General features: G+C 40.9%; 1 protein-coding gene across 1 annotated transcript in view; it reads left to right on the plus strand.

Moving 5' to 3' along the window:
- The window catches only part of GRIN3A (glutamate ionotropic receptor NMDA type subunit 3A), a 136,086-nt gene that overhangs the window by 76,671 nt on the left and 38,118 nt on the right, over positions 1–21,297 (plus strand). The window contains 2 exon segments of the mRNA XM_006088071.3: positions 15,131–15,276; positions 19,033–19,148. Of these exon segments, the coding sequence (XP_006088133.1) occupies positions 15,131–15,276; positions 19,033–19,148 (262 nt within the window).

Genomic DNA, 21,297 nt, shown 5'->3' on the forward strand with positions numbered 1-21,297 from the left:
ATATATGCACATATGTATATACACACATATATATACATATATGTACATTTCATATGTACATATGATATATATTTCTCATGTATATAACATTATATGCATATAGTATATATAGCATAGCATATATATATCATAATATATTGTGTATAATATATGCATATAATGTATGCATATATAACACAATATATAATCTATATATACAGGCAGTCCTCGGGTTATGTCGGACTCGATGTACGTCATTTCGTGGTTACGTCGCCATCTCCCATTTATAGTATTTATTTAAAAAAAAGAGTTCGGTCATTTCGATGTATGTACATATGTGCTTTATGGTTTTTATTATTTATTTACCACAAGTAAAGATCAGGAATTGTTATCTTTTAAATTTTTTTTACTGTTTCACTTCATTACTGCTGTGTATGTGCTCCATGTGAGTGACGTAGGTACTTATGTAGGTGGGTTCCGACTTACAGCAAAAATCGCCTTACGTCGAGCTGTAGGAATGGATCGCCAATGTAACCCTAGGACCTATTGTATAAAAGCCTAAGCAACCGAACAACGGGTCGCTATGATGCACACTGACCACAAGGAGGCAGACACTCAATGCAGGAGCTGCCCCTGGTGGTCAGAGTGCTCCCACAACCAACCTCCCGTGGCTGCCCAACCTCCCACAGTCCCTACCCCCTGCAGGCCAGCCCAGATCGGCCCCAATCAGGGTGGACCAGCCCACCTCCCACGGTCCCTCCCCCGGGCCGGCCAACCTCCCATGGCCCCTCCCTCCGGCCAGCCTGATTGTCTCGATCGCTGGCCAGGCCGAGGGACCCCACCCATGCATGAATTCTGCACCCGGCCTCTAGTACATGTATATTTTATGTATGGATGTATATGTGTACATGTGTGTGTACCAGACCAGAATTCTAAACGAGAAAACACCAAGCCTTTTTCTATAAAATGCCTCATCTTCAGGCACACAAAAAAAGAATAATTTAAGGTCCAAAGACTATTGAGATAATATTTAAGGAATACCTAATAAGGATGATGAAATCAGATAAGATCATAAAATATTATGTTGAATGAAACTATAGGTACAAGATTCTAAAAGAGACTAAGAAGTTAAGTACATTAAATAAAACATTTACCTAATGATGATATCATTCATTCTGGGGGAGAATATAAAGGTTGCCATCAAATGGAAAAGCCCAGAAAAAGTAACTGATCACACAAGTCATCTCTCAACAATATTTCAATATAATTTGAAACAATTAAATTATATTGTTATTTTCAGTGATAATACAATTTTCATTGTATCACACTTTGGAATAGACATAATATTTTCTCACCTTAGTTACTAGGCACACTGACAGTAGAATTTTAATAGAGCTAAATATAAATAAAATGTGATCTAAAGTCATACACATAAAATAAAAAATAGACACAAGATTATGTTTCAGAATTTCAAAGTACATCAATAATAGGTGGAAGGGAAAAGCCAATTAGAGACACAAACCAATAGAACAAAAGACTTACCTAAATATGTGCCCCACATTCTAAATAAAGATCCTCAGATAGAGACAGAATTGCTTTTTTTGTTTTCTGATATTTATTAGTAATTCTGTTCCCCCAAACGTAGGTTTCACTTAAAAAAATGACATTTTTAGAAAGTCTCAATAATGTGCCAGTTATAAGAGACACACTTAAAACAGATCTAAGCTTAAAAAAATTTAAAAGCTTGAATAATATAGTTCAAAAATATAGAAATTATTTTAAAATGTATTTTATCACTTTAGAGTCTATCATAAATTCAAAAATTGTAAAAGTTACTCAAATAATTATTTCCTCTCTGAAAAGCTGTGTGCAAATGAAACTCTCAAAATAATGAAATATTTTTAACATTTTTGCATTAAGTGCTATAATGTAGTCACATAAAGAAAGAATCTAGCCTTTGGGAATTATAATTCTTTTAAAATCTTGCTCAGATGTCATTCCTGGGACAAGTGGCATGTAATGACTGAAGTTTTAATAGCCATTCATACTTGGAATTTTTATGCATAAATAATAGTTGAAGTAAAAATGAACAACATTTTCCAAATACAATAACTCAAAAGTAAATGGAAACATTTGTGCACATTTTTTGAAAATCACCTTGGGCTGAGTCAAACCATGGAAAATTTTAGCTTAAAGAAAAACTCTTCTGTCCCCCACCCCAAATATCACAAGGATGTGAGAACAGGATTATAATGGAAGTTGTCTTGCAACATTAGCTGCAATGTTCATTCCCCTAAAAGGCATAATTCATGGCTGTTCTGCAGCCTTTCTTTCAACAATTATGCATATTAGAGAAAAGTTTGAATAGATAAAAAACCAAATGCTGATACAAAACCATGCCTCATAAAATAACAAGTTTACTTGACTAGTTTGCACTGAAGGGAAATATAAAAGCACCCCCTTCAGCCACATGAAGATACAATGAGAAGTCAGGCACCTGGAATGTGGCCCTCAGGTCACCATGCTGGCACTCTGATCTCAAACTTTCAACCTCCAGACTGTGAGAAGTACATTTATGTTGTTTATTATTTTTATTTTTTTAAGAAAAAGAGAGAAAATATAAAAGCTAACTAGCCTGCCCAAGTCCCAGGTACCCCCGTGGGAAAACATATTTGCCAACGTCATATCTGATAAGGGCCTAATCTCCAAAATTTATAGGGAACTCATACAACTTAACAAAAAGAAGATAAACAATCCAATCAAAAAATGGACAAAGGATCTAAATAGACACGTTTCAAAAGAGGACATTCAGAAAGCCAAGAGACATATGAAAACATGCTCAAAGTCACTAATCATCCGAGAGATGCAAATCAAAACAACAATGAGGTACCATCTCACACCTGTCAGACTGGCTATCATCAACAAATCAACAAACAACAAGTGCTGGAGAGGATGTGGAGAAAAAGGAACACTTGTGCACTGCTGGTGGGAATGCAGACTGGTGCAGCCACTATGGAAGACAGTATGGAGTTTCCTCAAAAAACTGGAAATGGAACTCCCATTTGACCCTGTGATCCCACTTCTAGGAATATATCCCAAGAAACCAGAAACACCAATCAGAAAGGATATATGCACCCATATGTTCATAGCAGCACAATTCACCATAGCTAAGATCTGGAAACAGCCTAAGGGCCCATCAGTAGATGAATGGATTAGAAAACTGTGGTACATCTACACGATGGAATACTATGCTGCTGTAAAAAAGAAGGAACTCTTACAATTTGCAACGGCATGGATGGAGCTGGAGAGCATTATGCTAAGTGAAATAAGCCAGTCAATGAAGGAAAAATACCACATGATCTCACTCATTCATGGATAATAGAGACCATTATAAACTTTTGAACAATAATAGATACAGAGGCAGAGCTGCCTCACACAGATTGTCAAACTGCAGCGGGAAGGCCGGGGAGGGTTGGGGGGCAGAAGGGAGGGGGGTAAGAGATCAACCAAAGGACTTGTATGCATGCATATGAGCATAACCAATGGACATAAGACCCTGGGGGGTAGGGGAAGCCGGGGTATTGTCAAGGGCGGGGGGGGGGGGGAAAGGACACATATGTAATACCCTTTGTAATGTTTTAAGCAATAAAAAATTTTTAAAAAAAAAGAAAAAGAGAGAAAATATAAAAGCTAACTAGCCTGCCCAAGTCCCAGGTATCCCTGGTCCAAGGGGTGGGGAAAAGCATGAAAACTCCAATCACAGGGCACTGCAGGGCTTACTGCCTGGGATCCTTTGTCAACCCATTGGCTGTCAGTTCCATCACTAGGGGACAGTGCCTTCCATGCGAGGAGGATGTGAGAACTACCAGCTCTCTGGCTCTCCAAGGAATTCATTACAGAAGTTGCTCTCCTAAATAGGCAAACTGCTACATAGAATACTCAAAATCACTCCTCCTGCCTTCGTTTCCTCTTCTCCCTGTCTTCTTCTGAGGTTCATGGATGACAGGGAAAGTATCTCCATCATCTTTGTATTTTCAGAACCTCGTACACAGTCTGGCACTTGATAAACATTAGTTGGAGGAAAGAAGGAAGATCTCCAAGTCCTGTTTCACATCAGAAAACTTGTGTTTGGTCTTGTCTCTGCTACAGGACTGGGCTTTATGATCCTGGACAAGGTCCTGAAACTGTATGCATCAAATTCTCGCCTAAGAAATAGAAATGAAAATAAAAATACCCACCTATAGCCCTGCCCTTAGGCAATTATGAGAGAATGCGTATACATTACCTGAGCGCAATGATTGGCCCGTAACAATGTTCTGTAATTATTTGTTCACTCTATTGTAGAATTGTAGATGACTCTAATCCCAGAGTTACAGATGACAGGAGGAATGAAGAAGGACAGATAATACCTAATATAAGGGCCAAGGATCCGCTCTAGTTATTTTGCTCATACTTCTAACAATAGGCCAAGACCAAATGCATCCTTGGCTTCTCCGGGAAGAATTACAGCCAACGATAGCGGCATTCAGGATTTATGCTTTGACATACATCTTGAAAATGAAGCCTGTGACCATTTTTAAATGGGAATTCTCAGAAGAAGCCCAGAAGTATTATGAGGGAATATGAAATTCATTTGTATAATTTACAAACTTATACTAACCCTCCAGGCAAATGGCATTAATTTTACAATCTGAAAGGAAAACAACACACACACACACACACACACACACACACACACACACACACACTGAACTTATTGTGCCCCTCATTATCAGAATAATAAATCAGCCGGCAAGTTATGCTCTGTACCTAGAGTCTGCAGAAGGTATGAAGAACAATGAACACAATTTCATCCTTAAATGTGTGATTAAGATGAAAGCACTGCAGTAAAACCAAGAAAGGAAGTGTGTTCACTGTTCAGTACCCAGTGAGGAGGTTGGTATCCTGGCCGCCCTGTCACAGCAGCCTCCTCTCCTGACTTTCTATCTCCTCGTACCATTTTTTTCTCATTTTCCCCTCTTCTTTAGTTCATCACTATCGGTAACTATCCGGTTTGCCTTTTGTTAATTGTTCTTCTCCACAGGGGTAGAACCCTTTTCTATGTTATCCATAGGGGTTATTAAGTGGTACAGAGGATATATAATACATATGTGCTGAATTTATGGGTTCTTTGTTCTTAAATCTATTACCTGACTCAGAGGTCCTAACGTAGGTGGCAGACAAGACCAAATCAGAAACATGCTTGAAATCTTTCAGCAAGAAATCATTCATTTCTCCTTCCATGATCTTCTTCCTACAAATTAATATAATTCCAAAAATATTAGTGAGGCATTTTGATGATTTCTAAAAGAGTTCAAAGAAACTCATATTCCCTTTAGAAATACATTGAATAAACAGTTACCTGCACCACACTGTGATTAGTGAAATAATAAAAATGTGGCCTGGCCAGCGTGGCTCAATGGTTAAGCGTCAGCTATGAACCAGGAGGTCACAGTTCTATTCCTGGTCAGGGCACATGCCCGAGTTGCAGGCTCAATCTCCAGTGGGGCTGTGCAGGAGGCAGCTGATCAATGATTCTCTCTCATCATTGATGTTTCTATCTCTCTCTCCCTCTCCCTTCCTCTCTGAAATCAATAAAAATATATTTTTAAAAAATAAAATAAAAATGTGTACAAGGGAGAGGTGGTACCCATAAGTATAGTTATCTCTTTCTGGGGAAAATCAGTGAAGGCTCTAAAAGGGGATAGAACAGTATCAACCTGGATTTTAAAGGAGGAATAAGAAGGACCAACATAAACGGGAACCCCAGGCAGAGGTAATAAATAACCTGTGAAAATTGGGTCAAATGTCATGAGCACTAGGCTCAGAGACAGAAGGTCTTCATTAAATTTCTGGGCTTTCATTTATAGTTGTTACCACTGTATCCATTACATGTTAGTACAGTAGTATCACATAACCAACTGCCACAAAACATTGGTGGCATACAACAAAAAGCGTTTATGTAGCTCAAATGCTTGTCAGGTTTAGTTGAACTAGTCTGGGCTCACTATATTGGGGGTCAGCTGGTTGTTGGCTTCAATACTTGCTGGGCTGATGTGGCTCTGCTCCACGTGTCTCGTCTCCCAGCAGGCTAATCCAGGCACGTCCTTCCATGGTGATAGCACAGGTAGAAATATGCAAGCTCTTTTCCAAAACTGCTTACATCTTGTCAGCTAGCATTCGAGTAACAAAAGGAAGTCAGCTGGCCAAGACCGGAGTTAAGAGGGAGGGCACTCAAGGTCACATGGCAAAGGGTGGGAATCAAAAAGGGAAGAATTGGACCCATTAATCCAATCAATCAACTGCACCCACATAATCTCTCTAGAGTTCGGTTTCCTACTCTATAAGTGGGAAATACAATTCCTCCATCTTTTTATTTTTATTTTTTAATTACACTGGACATTCAATATTATTTTATATTAGTTTCCGGTGTATAGTGTAGTTGTTAGGCATTTATATAATTTACGAAGTGGTATGTACCCTCAATAATTCTAGTACCACCTGGCATTATACATAGCTATTACAATATTATTGGCTATATTCCTTATGCTGTACTTTACATGACTATTTTGTAACTACCAATTTGTACTTCTTAATCCCTTCCCCTTTTCCACCCAGTTCCCCAAACCCCCTCCCATCTGGCCACCCTCAGTTTGTTCTCTATCTATGAGTTTAACAACTTCTTCATCTTGACATCCCAGGATTACTGGGAGGAAATGTATAGAAGGTGTTTTGAAGTTCTTTAGCTGAAAAAACACAGACCAAGTTCTTATAGAAATCTAAAAGATGGGTGTCACTCTGTGGTTTGCCTTTCAGCTAGCCATACATTTAGACAAAACATTAGTTCCTTAGATAAAACATTAGCCTCACACAAGGCTAGTCCATTTCCCAGGCTGTAATCAAAAAAGGGACATCTAATACAAAATAATATTGAATGTAAACTGTAATTGAAAAATAAAATTTTTAAAATAGCTTCCAGTTACAGTTACTTCTTTATACCAATGAGATACATTTAACTTCTTAAAAAAAATAAAATAAAAAAAGAACGCATGCTTTTAAACTTAGTGTAAATTAATTAATGTCATGAGTTTTTAGGTTCTGAGTAACTTTCACTTTTTCCTTCTCTACACTGGAGGAGTATTCGTTCATCATACACTGACTAAGTAAGCATTTACTGCTACTGTAGTCACTAGAGACAGTTCATACTAGTAGATCTGCTCTTCCAGTTTGCGCCAAGCCAGTTTCTGCATATGAATTATAAACGCGTTTCATGCTTCTGGTTTGTTTGCTGTGAGGATTACTCAAGATAGTGGAATCAGAACGTCCATGCGGGGTAAGTTCCAGAGGCAGCACACAAGTTCAAGTTGTGAAATGTGGGGGTGGCAAAGTTCCACTCAGTAGTCTCATCTTAGCCAAATTGCTTAATCTTGCTGATCCTCATTTTTCTCAACTGCAAACTTTATGAATCATTGCGCGTTGTTTTTTTATTGTTGCTGCATGAAAATTTTCTCAAATTTGCAAAAGAAGGAGAAAGAGAATGCCTTTTTAACTCAGCTGACTGCTGCCCTCTGATGCTTGGCTCACAAAGCAAAATGCTACTTCAGTTGTGCTGCTCTTGTGATTCATTTAACAGGAGCAAATGTGCTGAACAGAAAGGAAAGATAAGCAAGCACACAGCTCAGCTGTAAACTGGGAGGTGGTCTCCAGTGGGAAAGCTGGGACAGTGCTACGGGCAGGCTGCCCTGGGGGAGGGGATGGGAGGCATCACCTCCTCCTGGATGCATTGATTCAGAGTCGGTGCCTGACTCTTTGAGGGCCCCTCATCATGACACCATCACTGATTCCCTGAGCACTCCACAGCATAGGCAGGCGGACTAGTCATTGGCAAATAAAATTATTAGATACAGCCCAACTCACCCCCAAGGGCTAGCCAGAGAAAAATAAAGAGGGAAGGATTTTTCTTCTTACTGTTATTCAGTAGTTTGTCTTTCTGTTTGTGTGATTTTTTTTCTTTTTAAAGAAAATAGTATATTCTTTTTTAAAATATTTTTATTGATTTCAGAGAGGAAGGAAGAGAGGGAGAGAGAGAGAGAAACATCATTGATTGGCTGCCTCCTACACGACCCACACAGGGATCGAAGCTGCAACCCAAGCATGTGCCCCAAGCGGGAATTGTGACCTCCCAGTTCATAGGTCAACGCTCAACCACTGAGCCACGCCAGCTGGGCCCTGTGATGTTTTTCTTTAGCACCTTCTCTAAGAGGCTGGCTTCCTGGGGTCCAAGCTGTGGGATTACAGACCTTTAGGCTAAACCTCCTACTGTACTTTTGCACCCAACCTACCCAGAATGAAAGCCACATTCCTCGGGTCATGCTTCAATATTTAATTTCTCTGAGTCATATAATTAAATAAAAACTGGCATTAAAACTGGTTTCTCAGCCACAAGGATTGGGTAGAGTTGTGCCAAAAAGCTTACATCACTAGACCGGAGGTCAATTTATAGCTATTTTCATCCATTTGCATTTAATCGGCCCATAATTGCTGACTCTAGTTCAGGCAAGGGCCTTCCTGCCTGCTCAGTCGGCAAGGACAGTACTGCTGGTGAGGGGCAGCAACTAAGTGAGAAGTTTGGGTTCCATGGTCCACAGGTCATTTTTCACCTTGAAGTTTTTGGTTTGATAGTAAGTCAATTACATAGACAAAAGAGTTATTCTGATGCCGTGGGCTGAAAGGAATCCTTCCGTTTTCCATAAGAGGTGTCTGTTCTGGCCTCAGCGACCTGGTTCAGGTCCCAACTCTGCTATTTACAGTGTACTCACATCTTCAGAGGGAGCATGGTTCTAAAATAATTGCATTATGATCATCGTTAACTTTGAAAATCCCAGTAAGACAATACCTTACAGGTGGTTGGATTCTAGAGTCAGCTGATAGGTTGTGTATCACAACTGGCTCCAGCAGCCTGGGTTGAAGAGACTGGGGAAAATTATTTCATGTCTCTGAGCTTCATTTCCCCATCCATGAACAGAGTTATTAACAGAACCTACCTCATAGGGGCGTAGGAAGTCTGAAATGACATGATGAATGTGCAGGGCCATGCATGTCATCAGTACAATAAATCATAGACACCAGTATTAACAGATCGTTAGGAGCTAATTAAGCTCCCTTGATTGGCTGTGGGGATACGGGTACAATGGCCAAACTCTTTCAATTTTGTGGATAAGGGACCTGAGTCAGTGTCACAGCAGCCAAGGGAATAGCTGATAAAGCAAATAATGTGTATACTATTACAGTATGTACTATAGTGGTCAAGAACATAAGCAATGGAGCCACGCAGGCTGCTCAGTTCTGTCATTTACTAGCTCCATAAGCTTAGACCAGTTAGTTAGTTGCTTTGTGCCTCTGGATTCTCATCTATAAAATGTATGTAATGATAGAATCTGCCTCATAAGATTATTGTAAGAATTTCTTTTTAAAGTAATATGTCTAAATCATTTAAACAATGCCTGGCACATGGTGAGCCACATTGTCATCATCACCACCATTGTGATGATGATTATTCCGGGGCACTTTACTTGGAAGTACCACTGGTGCTGGTGGTATCAGTAGTGAAATAACTCGTCTGACATAGAAGGGAGAAATGGACTTAGCACTACAAGATCAGTCAACATGAAATGGGATCTGAAGGGGATGTTGAGGAAGACGATGGGAAGGGTCTCGGTGAACTGAAGAGGATAGGCTGCTCCGGATGAATGGAACAAGACGTTGAGACCAGGGCCAGAGAAGAAGCAAAACCAAATGACTTACATGGAAAACAAAAAGAGGAAACAGGCATAGAACATTGATAGTAGAATAGTGATAATTCCCCTGTAGAAAGTCTGTAATTCTTTGAGTTGCTCTCTATAGTGTCTAAGGGCTAGACACTGAAAAGACCATGATCATGGGCCCTCCCTTTGTATTACTCCGCATGAGAGAGAAAGATACCAAGGGCGTTCAGAGGCCTGGTAAGTGAGCACTACAGGGCCATTTTGTGGATGTTGCTAAGCAAATTTAATTCAAGAAATTATTTTTTAGAGAAGGAAATAAAGACTGGAAACTTGTGGTTTCATAAAGAGAGATGGGGAAATGTTGAACAGAACATACTATAAAGAAAAAATAAAGAACAATTATTTTTATCAGCCATATTCATTTAGGGAGGGGATTATACATTCCACAGGATTAGATCTGGGGTTGAGTGAGGGTTTTTCAAGTTCACCTTTCCATTATTTGTGTGACCTGGAATAAGTCCTTTCTTTACCTTTCTCATCATGGGCCTAAATCTGGAGTTTGACAAAGTTCAGAGCCCTCCTATATGCCTTTTGGCTGAGCAATTTAGGGCGAGTTATTTAAACACAAGCCTTAGTTTCTTGTGTGAAAGTTGGAGATGATAATAAATACCTCATAGATTGTTATGAGACTTATATTAGATAATCCATGTTAAGTTTTTAGCACAATGCCTGACACATAGGAAGCACTTAATAAATAGAAGCTCCCTGAATTATTACCTATAAAAATAAATGAATGGACTAAGTGGTCTTCAGCATCTGCAGCTACTCATGTCTCCTCTAGCCTCAACTCCATATTTTTACAGCCCCCCCAACTTTGACATCTCTTTTCAGGTTCAGCCTCCACCTGTAACCCAGGTAGAGTGAACAAAGGAAGCAATAAGATGACCAGTGAGGCAACAGAGATGAGTGTGAAGATGTGGTGATGCGGGCAAGGGAGGGAGGAATAGGGCTCAGTCCTCCTACAGCCACCCCCAAGACTGTTGGATATTGAGCCCAAGCATTTGATCCCCACGGAATACAGGATGAATGTGTTTGTTATAGGGAGCTTGGTCAATCCACCTAGCTCATTTTTTACCTTTAATGAATAGAACACAGAAACTGTCAGACTGCTTGTGCCTGGTGAATGGAATAATATGCATGAATGAGTTTTGTAAACAGCACAGGTCAGATGTTGCTGTTTTTGCTGCTGTTGCTATAACTGATAAACACCTTCTTTAAAAACCCAAAGGATATGGGCTCTTTGTCTACTTTCTTTAAGCCGGCACTAGCTGTTTGGATTAAAATGACCATTAGGCTTGAGGAATGTCTATCTTATCTATAGCTTCTCAAAGAAAAAAGAATCCTTCCCAAAGGCAGTATAGAGATTAATAGTACAAGTTCTCAGGTTTCTGGATTCAGTTCCTTTCTGGTTATGTGTGGTCTTGGGCAAGAAGTTGCTTTAACTTCAAGCTTCAATTCCCCCTTCTTTAAAATGGGAATAATGCCCTGACTGATGATCTCAGTGGTTAGAGCATCCGATTGCACATGGAAAGGTCACAGGTTTGATGCCCATTCAAGGGCATGTACCTGGATTGCGGGTTCAATCCCTGACCATGGTCGGGGCATATGTGGGAAGTAACCAATTGATGTGTGCCTCTCACATCAATGTTTCTCTCTCTCCTCCTCCTCCTTCTCCTCTTCCTTCTCCTCCTCCCTCCTCCTTTCCACCCTCTCTGAAAAGCAATGGAGGAAAAATATCCTCAAATGAGGATTAACAAAAAATAAAATAGGGATAATGATTGTATATACACAGAAGGATGCTATGAAAATTAAAGGAAGTGATGAATGTAAGGTCTTGGCATAGTGCCTGGAATGGAGGTATCCTCTAAGGGTTGGCTATTACCATTATTAAAATAATAGAAGAAATAATATAGACAGTGTTATCTATATTTTAAATAATTAAATATTATCTACAAATATAGGTAATATTTTCTATCTCTAACAAAGTCTTCATCAAAAGGATGAGTAGTGGAGGAAAGTGGCAGAGAAAAGGATGCGATGAAGAACTCAGCTACATGGAATCTGTGTACTATGGTCATTTCTCAAAATCTTCAAACCTGTGGAGGCTGCTGCAACACCCCCAGGCCCTGGGATCGAAAATTCAATTTAAAATTAGTCAAAGCATCATACTAATGCTTCTATTTGAAATGTTGTAACCAGAGCTTTCCTATTACTGATCCTAGAGAGAAAGGAAGTACTGAGTAGTCAGGACCTCCTATTGGAGGACTGAATACCCCACGCAGCTGTAATGAGATGTGTGGTCATACTAAAGCCTAAATCTGGGCAGTGCCAGGAAGCCTGCGGAGATTTATCAAACCTACTCTGTTCATTCACTCGCAAAGGTGGCATCTCTTCCGTGACCAATGGGATTTTTGAATAGAGAGGAAAATTTGAAATGTGGGAGTCAAGGAAATAATTAGATCAATATTGTCTATACCAGGGGCTGGAAAACATTTTCTGTTTGCGCCAGATAGTAAATATTTTAGGTGTTGTGAAACCATATAGTCTCTTGCCCATCTACTCAACTCTACCGTTGCAGTGTGAATAGCCGCGGCTGTGTGCCAGTAACTCTTGATTTACAAAACAGGTGGCTGGCTGGATTGGCCCGTGGGGCATCATTTGCTGAGCCTTAGTCTATACGAGGGACTTAATGCAATGACTCAAGTTGTCAGAATGACCTGGGCTAAAGCTCAGATAAATCAAACCTGATGTCAAAGTGTGTGTTGACTAGAGATTAGCTGACCTAACACATGGGACTTCAGACCGAAAATGAAGAGAGAGGCAATAAAATGCTTAAGTTGAAATGGAGAAACTTAGCTTCTGTAGAAGAAAATAAGAATAACACAGAAAAAAATTGCAACATACATGACTCAGTAATTCACATTGGAAACTGGGTAGGGCTCTGAAACATTATTCGCAGCCTTATTTTTCTATATTCTAAGGCAGCAATTTTTAACCAGTGTGCCGCAAGCATTTTTAAAACATGTAATACCTGACTATTTAGTCAGGGGCACTGACATTTTTTCCCTTAGACTGTTAAATTTTAAAAATGACATCAGCCAATACAATAATTGCCATCCAGTGTGAATGAATCAAAATTATACCTATTTTTATCATTTTAACAAAAAATATATATATTGTGTGTGCTGCAGAATTTCAGTGATTAGTTTGTGTCATGAGATGAAAAAGGTTCTAAGGTTCAGAGCATGATAAATAACTCAGCAAACACACATTTCTGTTTGCTGGGGACTGTCCTAGTGTGCCTGATGTTCCTGTGTAATTATCAATACTATTGCTTTTTAAAGAAGTGTCCTAGGCCCGGCCGTTATGGCTCAGTGGTTGAACCTCGACCTATGAACCAGGAGGTCACAGTTCAATTCCCGATCAGGGCACATGCCTGGGTTGTGGGCTTGATCCCCAGTGGGAGGCATGTAGGAATCAGCCAATGGTTCTCTCTCATCATTGATGTTTCTATCTCTCTCTATCCCTTCCTCTCTGAAATCAATAAAAATATATATATATATTTTAAATGGCCCTTTCCACCTAGTTTCAAAGGGCATTGTACCAAGTCCAGTGAGACATTCCATTTATTATTTAAATCTAAATCTCAGATAAATGCAAATGTAAACCTTAAGTGAACATATTCAATATTAGGGTTGTTTTATAATCTGAAGCATCACATTTACCTTGGACATAGGCGCTTGATTCTTTCTCGAGTTTGCTTCTGTTTTGTGTGGAGCCCATTTGTCTGCTTTCTGTGAAGTGTCTAGCTGACTCTTCTCTGTGTGGGCGCTCTGCGTAGAGTTCAGTATCCCATTAATTCTGAACAATTCACATACAAATAGGTAGTTTAACCTCACATATTTCCCCAAGGCCTGAGGAGGTTGACGCAAATATAAACAGGCTTGGAAGAGCTGCTGAAATTTTTAGCTGAGACTTTAAAGAAATTCTTTTCTCCCCGGGACTTTCTGGCGATGGCTGTAATCCAGCTCAAGGGCTCCAGCGCTGTGTACACTGTTATCCTCCCTCCTTGATTCAGGCTCTCTGACATCCCTGGCTGTTTGAATTACACACCACAGGGATACACAGGGTGGACGATGCTAGTTCATCGGGTTGCATCAATCGCTTCTTAGATCCCTTTTCTGATTCTATTATTCTGTGACTGCTGAGCAGCCTGTTGTGGGTGTTTTTTTTTCCATTAGAAGCTCACACACAGACGTTTTTAAAGAGCATATTGTTTTGAATGAATTAAGATAAAAATTAAAGCGAAAATAATTATAAGGGGAAAGATAACATGAAGTGTGACAGAGATATTATACTGGTAATATATCAAACCTAAAAGAACTTTGTGTCAATAATGGCAACCAATATGAGACCAATGTTTATCAAGCATCTACTATGTTCCAAGCACTGTATGTGTTATATGATTATGATGATGGTGGTGGTGGTGATGATGCCAGTAATAGCAGCTATATGCTCAGGACTTATGACCACACAAATGAGGGAGGCATGGGCCCTGCCCTCCTAAAAACTTATGAGTCGGCAGGAAAAGCAGACATTGAACAAATACTTCCAAGTGTTATCTACTCTGGGAAATTGCAGGGTACAGTGAGAGTCAGGGCAGACTCCTCTGAAGAGTGACTTCAAGGACTAGCTACACAGAGGGAAAGTAGGGTTAAGTTCCTATGGCATCTTGTCAGCATTATAATGAAATGACATTGAATGAAATATTATTTGAGGACCTACTGTAGAGCATAAAGACAGATGAGCATGAAAGAGATACAGTCACTACTTTGGATCAGGCCCACAGTATTTCAGTCTCAGGATGCAAAGTTTTAAGTTGGTCTTTGTCTATTTCTAACCAAGGAGGAGCACAATGTATTACCTTAACCATATAGTATTTTGTCTGATAGGCACTTTATAATAACTAGATTTATTCTACATGCCAGTTTATACCGCTTCTAAAAAATTGTCATGGGTTCTCAATATAAAGCAGAAAGTTGTTTTTGTATTTTCTGTTTAATGTTACCATCTCTTTGCTTCTGAAGATAGAACAATTACTGATGTGAAAGCTGGGATATGAAAGAGCATCTCCCTCCTATGTCTGCATATTTCTATATGCATATTTATGCCTGTGTGTGGCATAGAATTCTACATTATTCAATTTCAAAGAGTGATGGAAAAAGAACATTTTGAAAACAATTCTAAGACTAATTTATATTAAAGACATTTCTTTTTCTCCTTCATAGCTCCATCATCCATCCCAGGGCTTCCGCTTTGGAACTGTCCGGGAAAGCAGTGCTGAAGATTATGTGAGGCAAAGCTTCCCCGAGATGCATGAGTATATGAGAAGGTACAATGTACCAGCCACCCCCGATGGAGTGGAGTATCTGAAGTGAGTGTCAGCCTCTTGGGGCCAAAAAGTTCTCACTGAGGCGGTGTTTGTTGTTGGTTTTGTTTTAAATGACAGTTCAATATACCGACTGTGTGTTCAGTAATACCTCACACTGTGTGAGATCCAGGAGACAGTATGGAATAGTTTGCATTTGATTATGGGACTAAGATTACTGCATAGTCCCAAGTTAGCAGTAGCTTTGCTCTAAATGCCAGTGGGGTCATTAGTGGAGCAGATGGTGGGGGAAGCAAATGTTGGCTTGACTTCACTTGAGAAAACAATGGTGCAGAAATGATAAAACACTCAGGGAATGAGGCCAGAAGATAAAGTGTCCCAAAGCACCCATTTCCTTCACAGTGAATCTCTAAGCCCATGGACTCTCTCCTTTTCACAAGGAAGAGGGATTTATCTTAGAGATTTCCTGTAGATAGGAGATAAGATAAAAAGCAATGATCCCATGCCTGCATCCTTCCCATCAGAATCTGCGAGAAGCAATCAAGAGCAATGCCATTCCCATGGCAGATTACTGGAGCCTGTAATTCAGTGAGGCAGAATGCAAAGGAGGGTGAGTAGGTATGGATCCGCTCATCTAGTCAGCCTGGGAGAGGGCAAGGAATGGCTCCCAATAAGCACCCAGCATGAGAGTGAGTAGTCCTCTCCCTCCTGCCTAATGGTCCCAGGACAATGACATATAGTCAATCCTCCAATCCCTAGAATTGCACAGCATCAGGAAACTGGTTTCTCTATGGTTGACCACAATAATCTTCCCAAATTCTTTTTTTTAAGAAAGAAGGAAAACAAATAACTTCATGGGACAGAATGGCTGGCTTTGTGTTTCTCAAGATCCCTAGTAATAGGCCCCTAAAACAATCTTATGGACTTTAAACTAGAGTCTAGAGAGGAAGCCCAGTGCTCTCAAATTTGCGAGGTTATATATGATGCTCAAATACTATGAAATGGTACTTTTAATTTTGCAAAAACATTGGAGTCCCTCTAAGACACCGAGTTAAGTGCTCCTTGGCCTCCCCGCTCCTCTTCTGTATTCTCTTCTTCGGGCAAAGTCGTGGCTGAGAGAGAGAATAAGATGTCAGGGAGATAATAGTGGCTTCCAGCGAGGTATCACTGGCTGACAAACCAGGTTCTTCTGGCACAAACGGGTGTGATGGACCACTGGTGCTCTCCCCAGCTCCACCTCACTCAGGGCATTCATTTATTCTGGAAGCTTCACCTGAGAAGGCCCTAGTGCTCAGAGTTGACCCCACTCCAGCCTGGAGAGAAAAAAACAGGTAGAAAGGCAGGTGCAGATGAAGAAGTTGAGGCCCAGAATAAGCAACTTGCTCATGAAAATACAGCTAGCAAGTGGCGGATTCAGGACTAGAATCACGTCTCTAGAATCCAACCACAATAGGCTGGTCTAGGAACCATAACAGAAAAGTAGGACCCGGATGGTCAAAGAGTAGTCCGTGTTCCAGCAGCATCCGTGTTCCACTTGTGGCCTAGTCACTGCCTGAGCTCTCAGCCACCACTCCAAGCAACTACAGTCCTCATGTTACCTACCTGATATCCCAGAGCCCTGACCTGCAGGACACAACCCCTGGAGTCCTCTGTACAGGAAAGGTTCCTCCTGTGTGAAGCCTGTCCCTCCCTCTCCTATCAAAATTCCCCTGGGCTTAGTCCTACTCACTTAGGGCCCTGATTTCTGAGATGATGCTTTTCTTAAAAAGTAATCCCTATTTAAAGTATTCATTTCTTTTAGTATGTTTACATATGACTATGTTTTGTGTTTTATGTATTATGAAATGAATGTTCAAAAAGAGCACGAGTCTATAATGAGAGAAACCCCTGGAGGCTCTACCAACTGTAAGGATGATTCAGCCAGACTAGAAGCTGCTTATACCTGGCTCACACCCAGCCACTTCCTCACCAGTGGCTCAGGGCCCCATGAGAGTCTGTGAGCTGATTGCTTCTTGCCTCCCCATGTAATAGAGACCTGTCACAGCCAGCCGCACTTTGCAGTCTGAAATCAGTAATTATTTAAGGATACCACTGAGAGTGGACCTCACGAATTACTTGTTAGGAAAACTGAGCCCCAATTTTTATTGCAACCGCAAATATTTGCAGAGTATTGGTAAATGGTGACTTGTTGCTCTATAGCTCCCAAGGTAAATTCTGCTAATATAGTGGTAAAACTTCAGAGAAACATCTTTCAATTCCACTTTTTTATTTTATTGCCAAGATTTCATTAAGGTTCCTCTTCCTCAGTTCCTAGGAGAGCCCTTTCTGAAGCTTCCCACAGCCGTAGAGCTAGGAGATGTTCTTCATTTGGGGTAAAGTTAAACATGGGCCTCATTGTACCTTAAATCCAACACCCTATGGAAAAGGGGATGGATTGTGAATTGGTGATTCTACTTCCTGGAAGAATAGAAGGAGGAAGCAATAGTCACTGGCACCAAGGAGAAACTTGACCTACTTACTATATGTCCACGTGTGCCCCAGACAAAGCCATCCGTGTAAAGATGCACATCTGCCCAATGATGAAACTTAGAGTCTGGGACTGGCTTTCTCTTTTAGATCTTGATGGGCCCTGGCCATGTTCTCGGTATTGAATTCCAACAGCCTCATTTCTGGCTCTAAGTGAGGAATGACTGAGCCCAGATGGGGCAGAGACGAGTTGTTTTTGCCCAGCTGTTTGGACAACCCTGAGAGTCAGAAAGCCTTTCTTAGATGGATGTATGTCCACATCTTTCCAAAAAGGATTTGAGGAGACTGAAAACAAGAGTCATTGCATACAACTTAAACAATGCTCTGGGAAACTCCCCTTTCCTCACCCTCCCTCCCTTTGTAAGTGGGAGCTCCTCTGGACCATCTCTGGGCCTGGATCCAAAAAATGGGGGGAACACAGAAAGGACGCACAAGGCATCTGTTGGCATCTTAATCCCAGCCCATGGCTGACTCACTGATACTATCTCGGGACACCTGCTTAAATGATTCTTGCCAGAACTGCTTCCTGGGATGAGAGTGAGACATGAATCTCTGGAGATAAATTAATAAAACAGATTACTAAGATCTATCACAGATTATTCCCCTTGCATTTATTGAAAGCTAGCCTGTAGACTTTAAAGAGACCTTAACTCCATTTCCCCCGGGAATGCTAGATCTCTTATTTGCATTTCCTTATATCTCCTCCTAAATGTGAAATAATGCCTGGTCTCTGAAAAATAGGATAGTGATCATGACAGAAAGAAATAAGAATATCCACATGCTGATAATGAACCCACCTAGCTCCAACACTGACTCGCTGTGTAACCTGGATCAAGTTACTTTGACTCTCTGAGCCTCAATGTCCTCATCTGTTAAAATGGGATAGTACCACCTGCTCGTGATTTCACGTGTGATGAAATTTATGGAGAATAATAAATACAATGCCTAGCACACAAAAAATCCTCAGTCAGTGTAAGAGAAATGAACCTTCTTGTTCAATTCAAAGTCACTCTGGCTCTTTTGTTGACTCTAGAAGTAATGGTGGATAAACCCGTTGGAAAGAGGTCATGCTCTCTCATAAGAGAGGCTCTTTCCCCTGGTCTCTTCTCTACAGGTCAGTGAGATGCCAACAAGGCCTAGTCAGCAGCTAGCTAGCTCTTGCTGCCCTTGGTGTCCAGGTTTCTGTCCCCTAAACAAAAGCCAGCCGTCAGCCTTCGTGCTTCCTGTTCATTAAGGAATCATTTTTCACTTTTCTTCTCTTGGTCTCAAATGTAGGAATGATCCAGAGAAACTAGACGCCTTCATCATGGACAAAGCCCTTCTGGATTATGAAGTGTCAATAGATGCTGACTGCAAACTTCTTACGGTGGGGAAGCCATTTGCCATAGAAGGTATTAATCAGTCACTCTTAATTCACTCTTACTCGGGATGTGCTCATTTTGCCAACCTAGCAAGTCACAAATGCCAAAGTCAGAGGCAAAATGCTATTCATCTTCCCTGGTGTTCATTTTCAACGCATAAGCACTTAGCTATTAAGTTGCTGAAGTTAGGAATTTATTTTTCACCTACGCAACAAACATGTATTTACCCGCTGTTAGGAAGAGGGGGAAAAAAAAAGAAAACATTGTTGTTACTCAAATGATGTTGTTGCAGATACCTGGGAATGGTGGCATAATGTCATAAATGGGGAGTCCAATTTTAAATTAATCTTTATTTTCCAATGGCCAAATACTATAATGAATCTGATGCAAAAAACTAGAATGATTGCATTTTACCACTGGAAGGACCCCAATGTTGATCTAACCCAGTGGTCGGCAAACTGCGGCTCACCAGCCACATGCGGCTCTTTGGCCCCTTGAGTGTGGCTCTTCCACAAAATGCCACGTGCGGGCGCGCAAGTAAAGTGCGATTGAAACTTTGTGGCCCATGCGCAGAAGTCAGTATTTTGTGGAAGAGCCAGTATTTTGTGGAATAGCCACACTCAAGGGGCCAAAGAGTCGCATGTGGCTCGCGAGCCGCAGTTTGCCGACCACTGAGTAACCTAATCTACTCACTTTATACACCAGAAAGCCTGGGGACGTTACATCACTTTTTCATAATCACAGTTAGGGGATAATACTGGAATTAGAATCCCAACCTCGTGGTTCTTAAATAAATGTTTTCCTACTAGTTGGAAAACAAATAGAAAAAAATCTCATTCTAAATCTCATTCTGTTAAGAGTACTAAACAAAACCTTGTTTGGGACCTCAGGTTTGCCTCTCTCCCCACTGTCAGCAAACTTTTGCTTCCAAGTTGATCAACCAATCAATCAAACTTCAGGATCAAAGAAGGATTGCTTTGTCAGTAGCTCCTTTCATTCTGGACAACAGTTGATATATGGAGCTGGTAGTTTGAACCAGCAAATTTCATGTCTCCCAGCTCCCAGCTTCCCTCCCCTGACAGTATACCCTGACCCTCAAGACAGCCATGTTCACTTGTCAGGAAACACTTCAACTTGAAACAGTCCCAGGGCAGGTGTCCAAGTCCTGTTTCCATAAAACTGTACTTTCCTGTATGTTGACTAGTGCAGTGAGACTATTGTGATTCCAGTTTTCCAGCTATAGCTGGTCTCTGTCTCCCCTAAACACATCAGCAAATTTTGTACTTAAGTCTTGGCTTTTGTGATGAATGAGAATATAACAGCTGATGCTATTTCTTCATGCCTTCTCCTCAGAAAAAAAATCAATCTCCTCTCCAGGCAAAGTGACCTCCACCTGAACCAGGGATAGAATTCAGGAAGAGAGAGATTACATGGTAGTGGTCTTCTATTAAGGCTGCAGTCTGAGCCCAGACAGCGTGGCTCAGTGGTTGAGCACCAACCTATGAACCAGGAGGTCACGGTTCGATTCCTGGTCAGGGCACATGCCCGGATTACAGGCTCGATCCCCCACGTGGAGTGTGCAGGGAGCAGCCAATCAATAATTCTCTCTCATCATTGATGCTTCTATCTCTCTCTCCCTCTCCTTTCCTCTCTGAAATCAATAATATATCTTTAAAAAAAGACTGCAGTCTGAGATAACAAAGACACAAAAAGAAAAGAAAAAGAAGAAAGTTTAAAAACCCAAAGAACATTTATTATATAACCCCATTTTGATGTAGCAATGGAAAATTCCCATTTTTGTGTGTGTGGATTCTGCAGATAGAGAAGGGATGTTACTTTCTTTCTGTCCTAGATTCACTGGGTAATTGAGGTCCCTTCTGCCATTAGCAGCTACTAAACAATGAATCATTGGTTGGGGGCATAAGAATGAGGGACTCCACTTCCCACCTTCTCCACTTCAGAGAGCAATGCTGTCTTGTCAAAAGGCTGTGGTGAGATGGCTTATTTGCCTCTGCTGGACCCCAGTGCCAGATGCCACACAATTAACTCCCGCTGACTCCCTGTTTACATTTCCATCTGAGCGCCCGAGACTTCTCCTCTTGCCATTCTCATCATCTCCAGACACCACAGTGTCTTCAAAGGGGATAAGCACAAAAATGGCCCATGGAAGAGCTCTCCC

Source organism: Myotis lucifugus, unplaced genomic scaffold (assembly GCF_000147115.1).
Source record: "Myotis lucifugus unplaced genomic scaffold, Myoluc2.0 scaffold_43, whole genome shotgun sequence".
NCBI lineage: Eukaryota > Metazoa > Chordata > Mammalia > Chiroptera > Vespertilionidae > Myotis > Myotis lucifugus.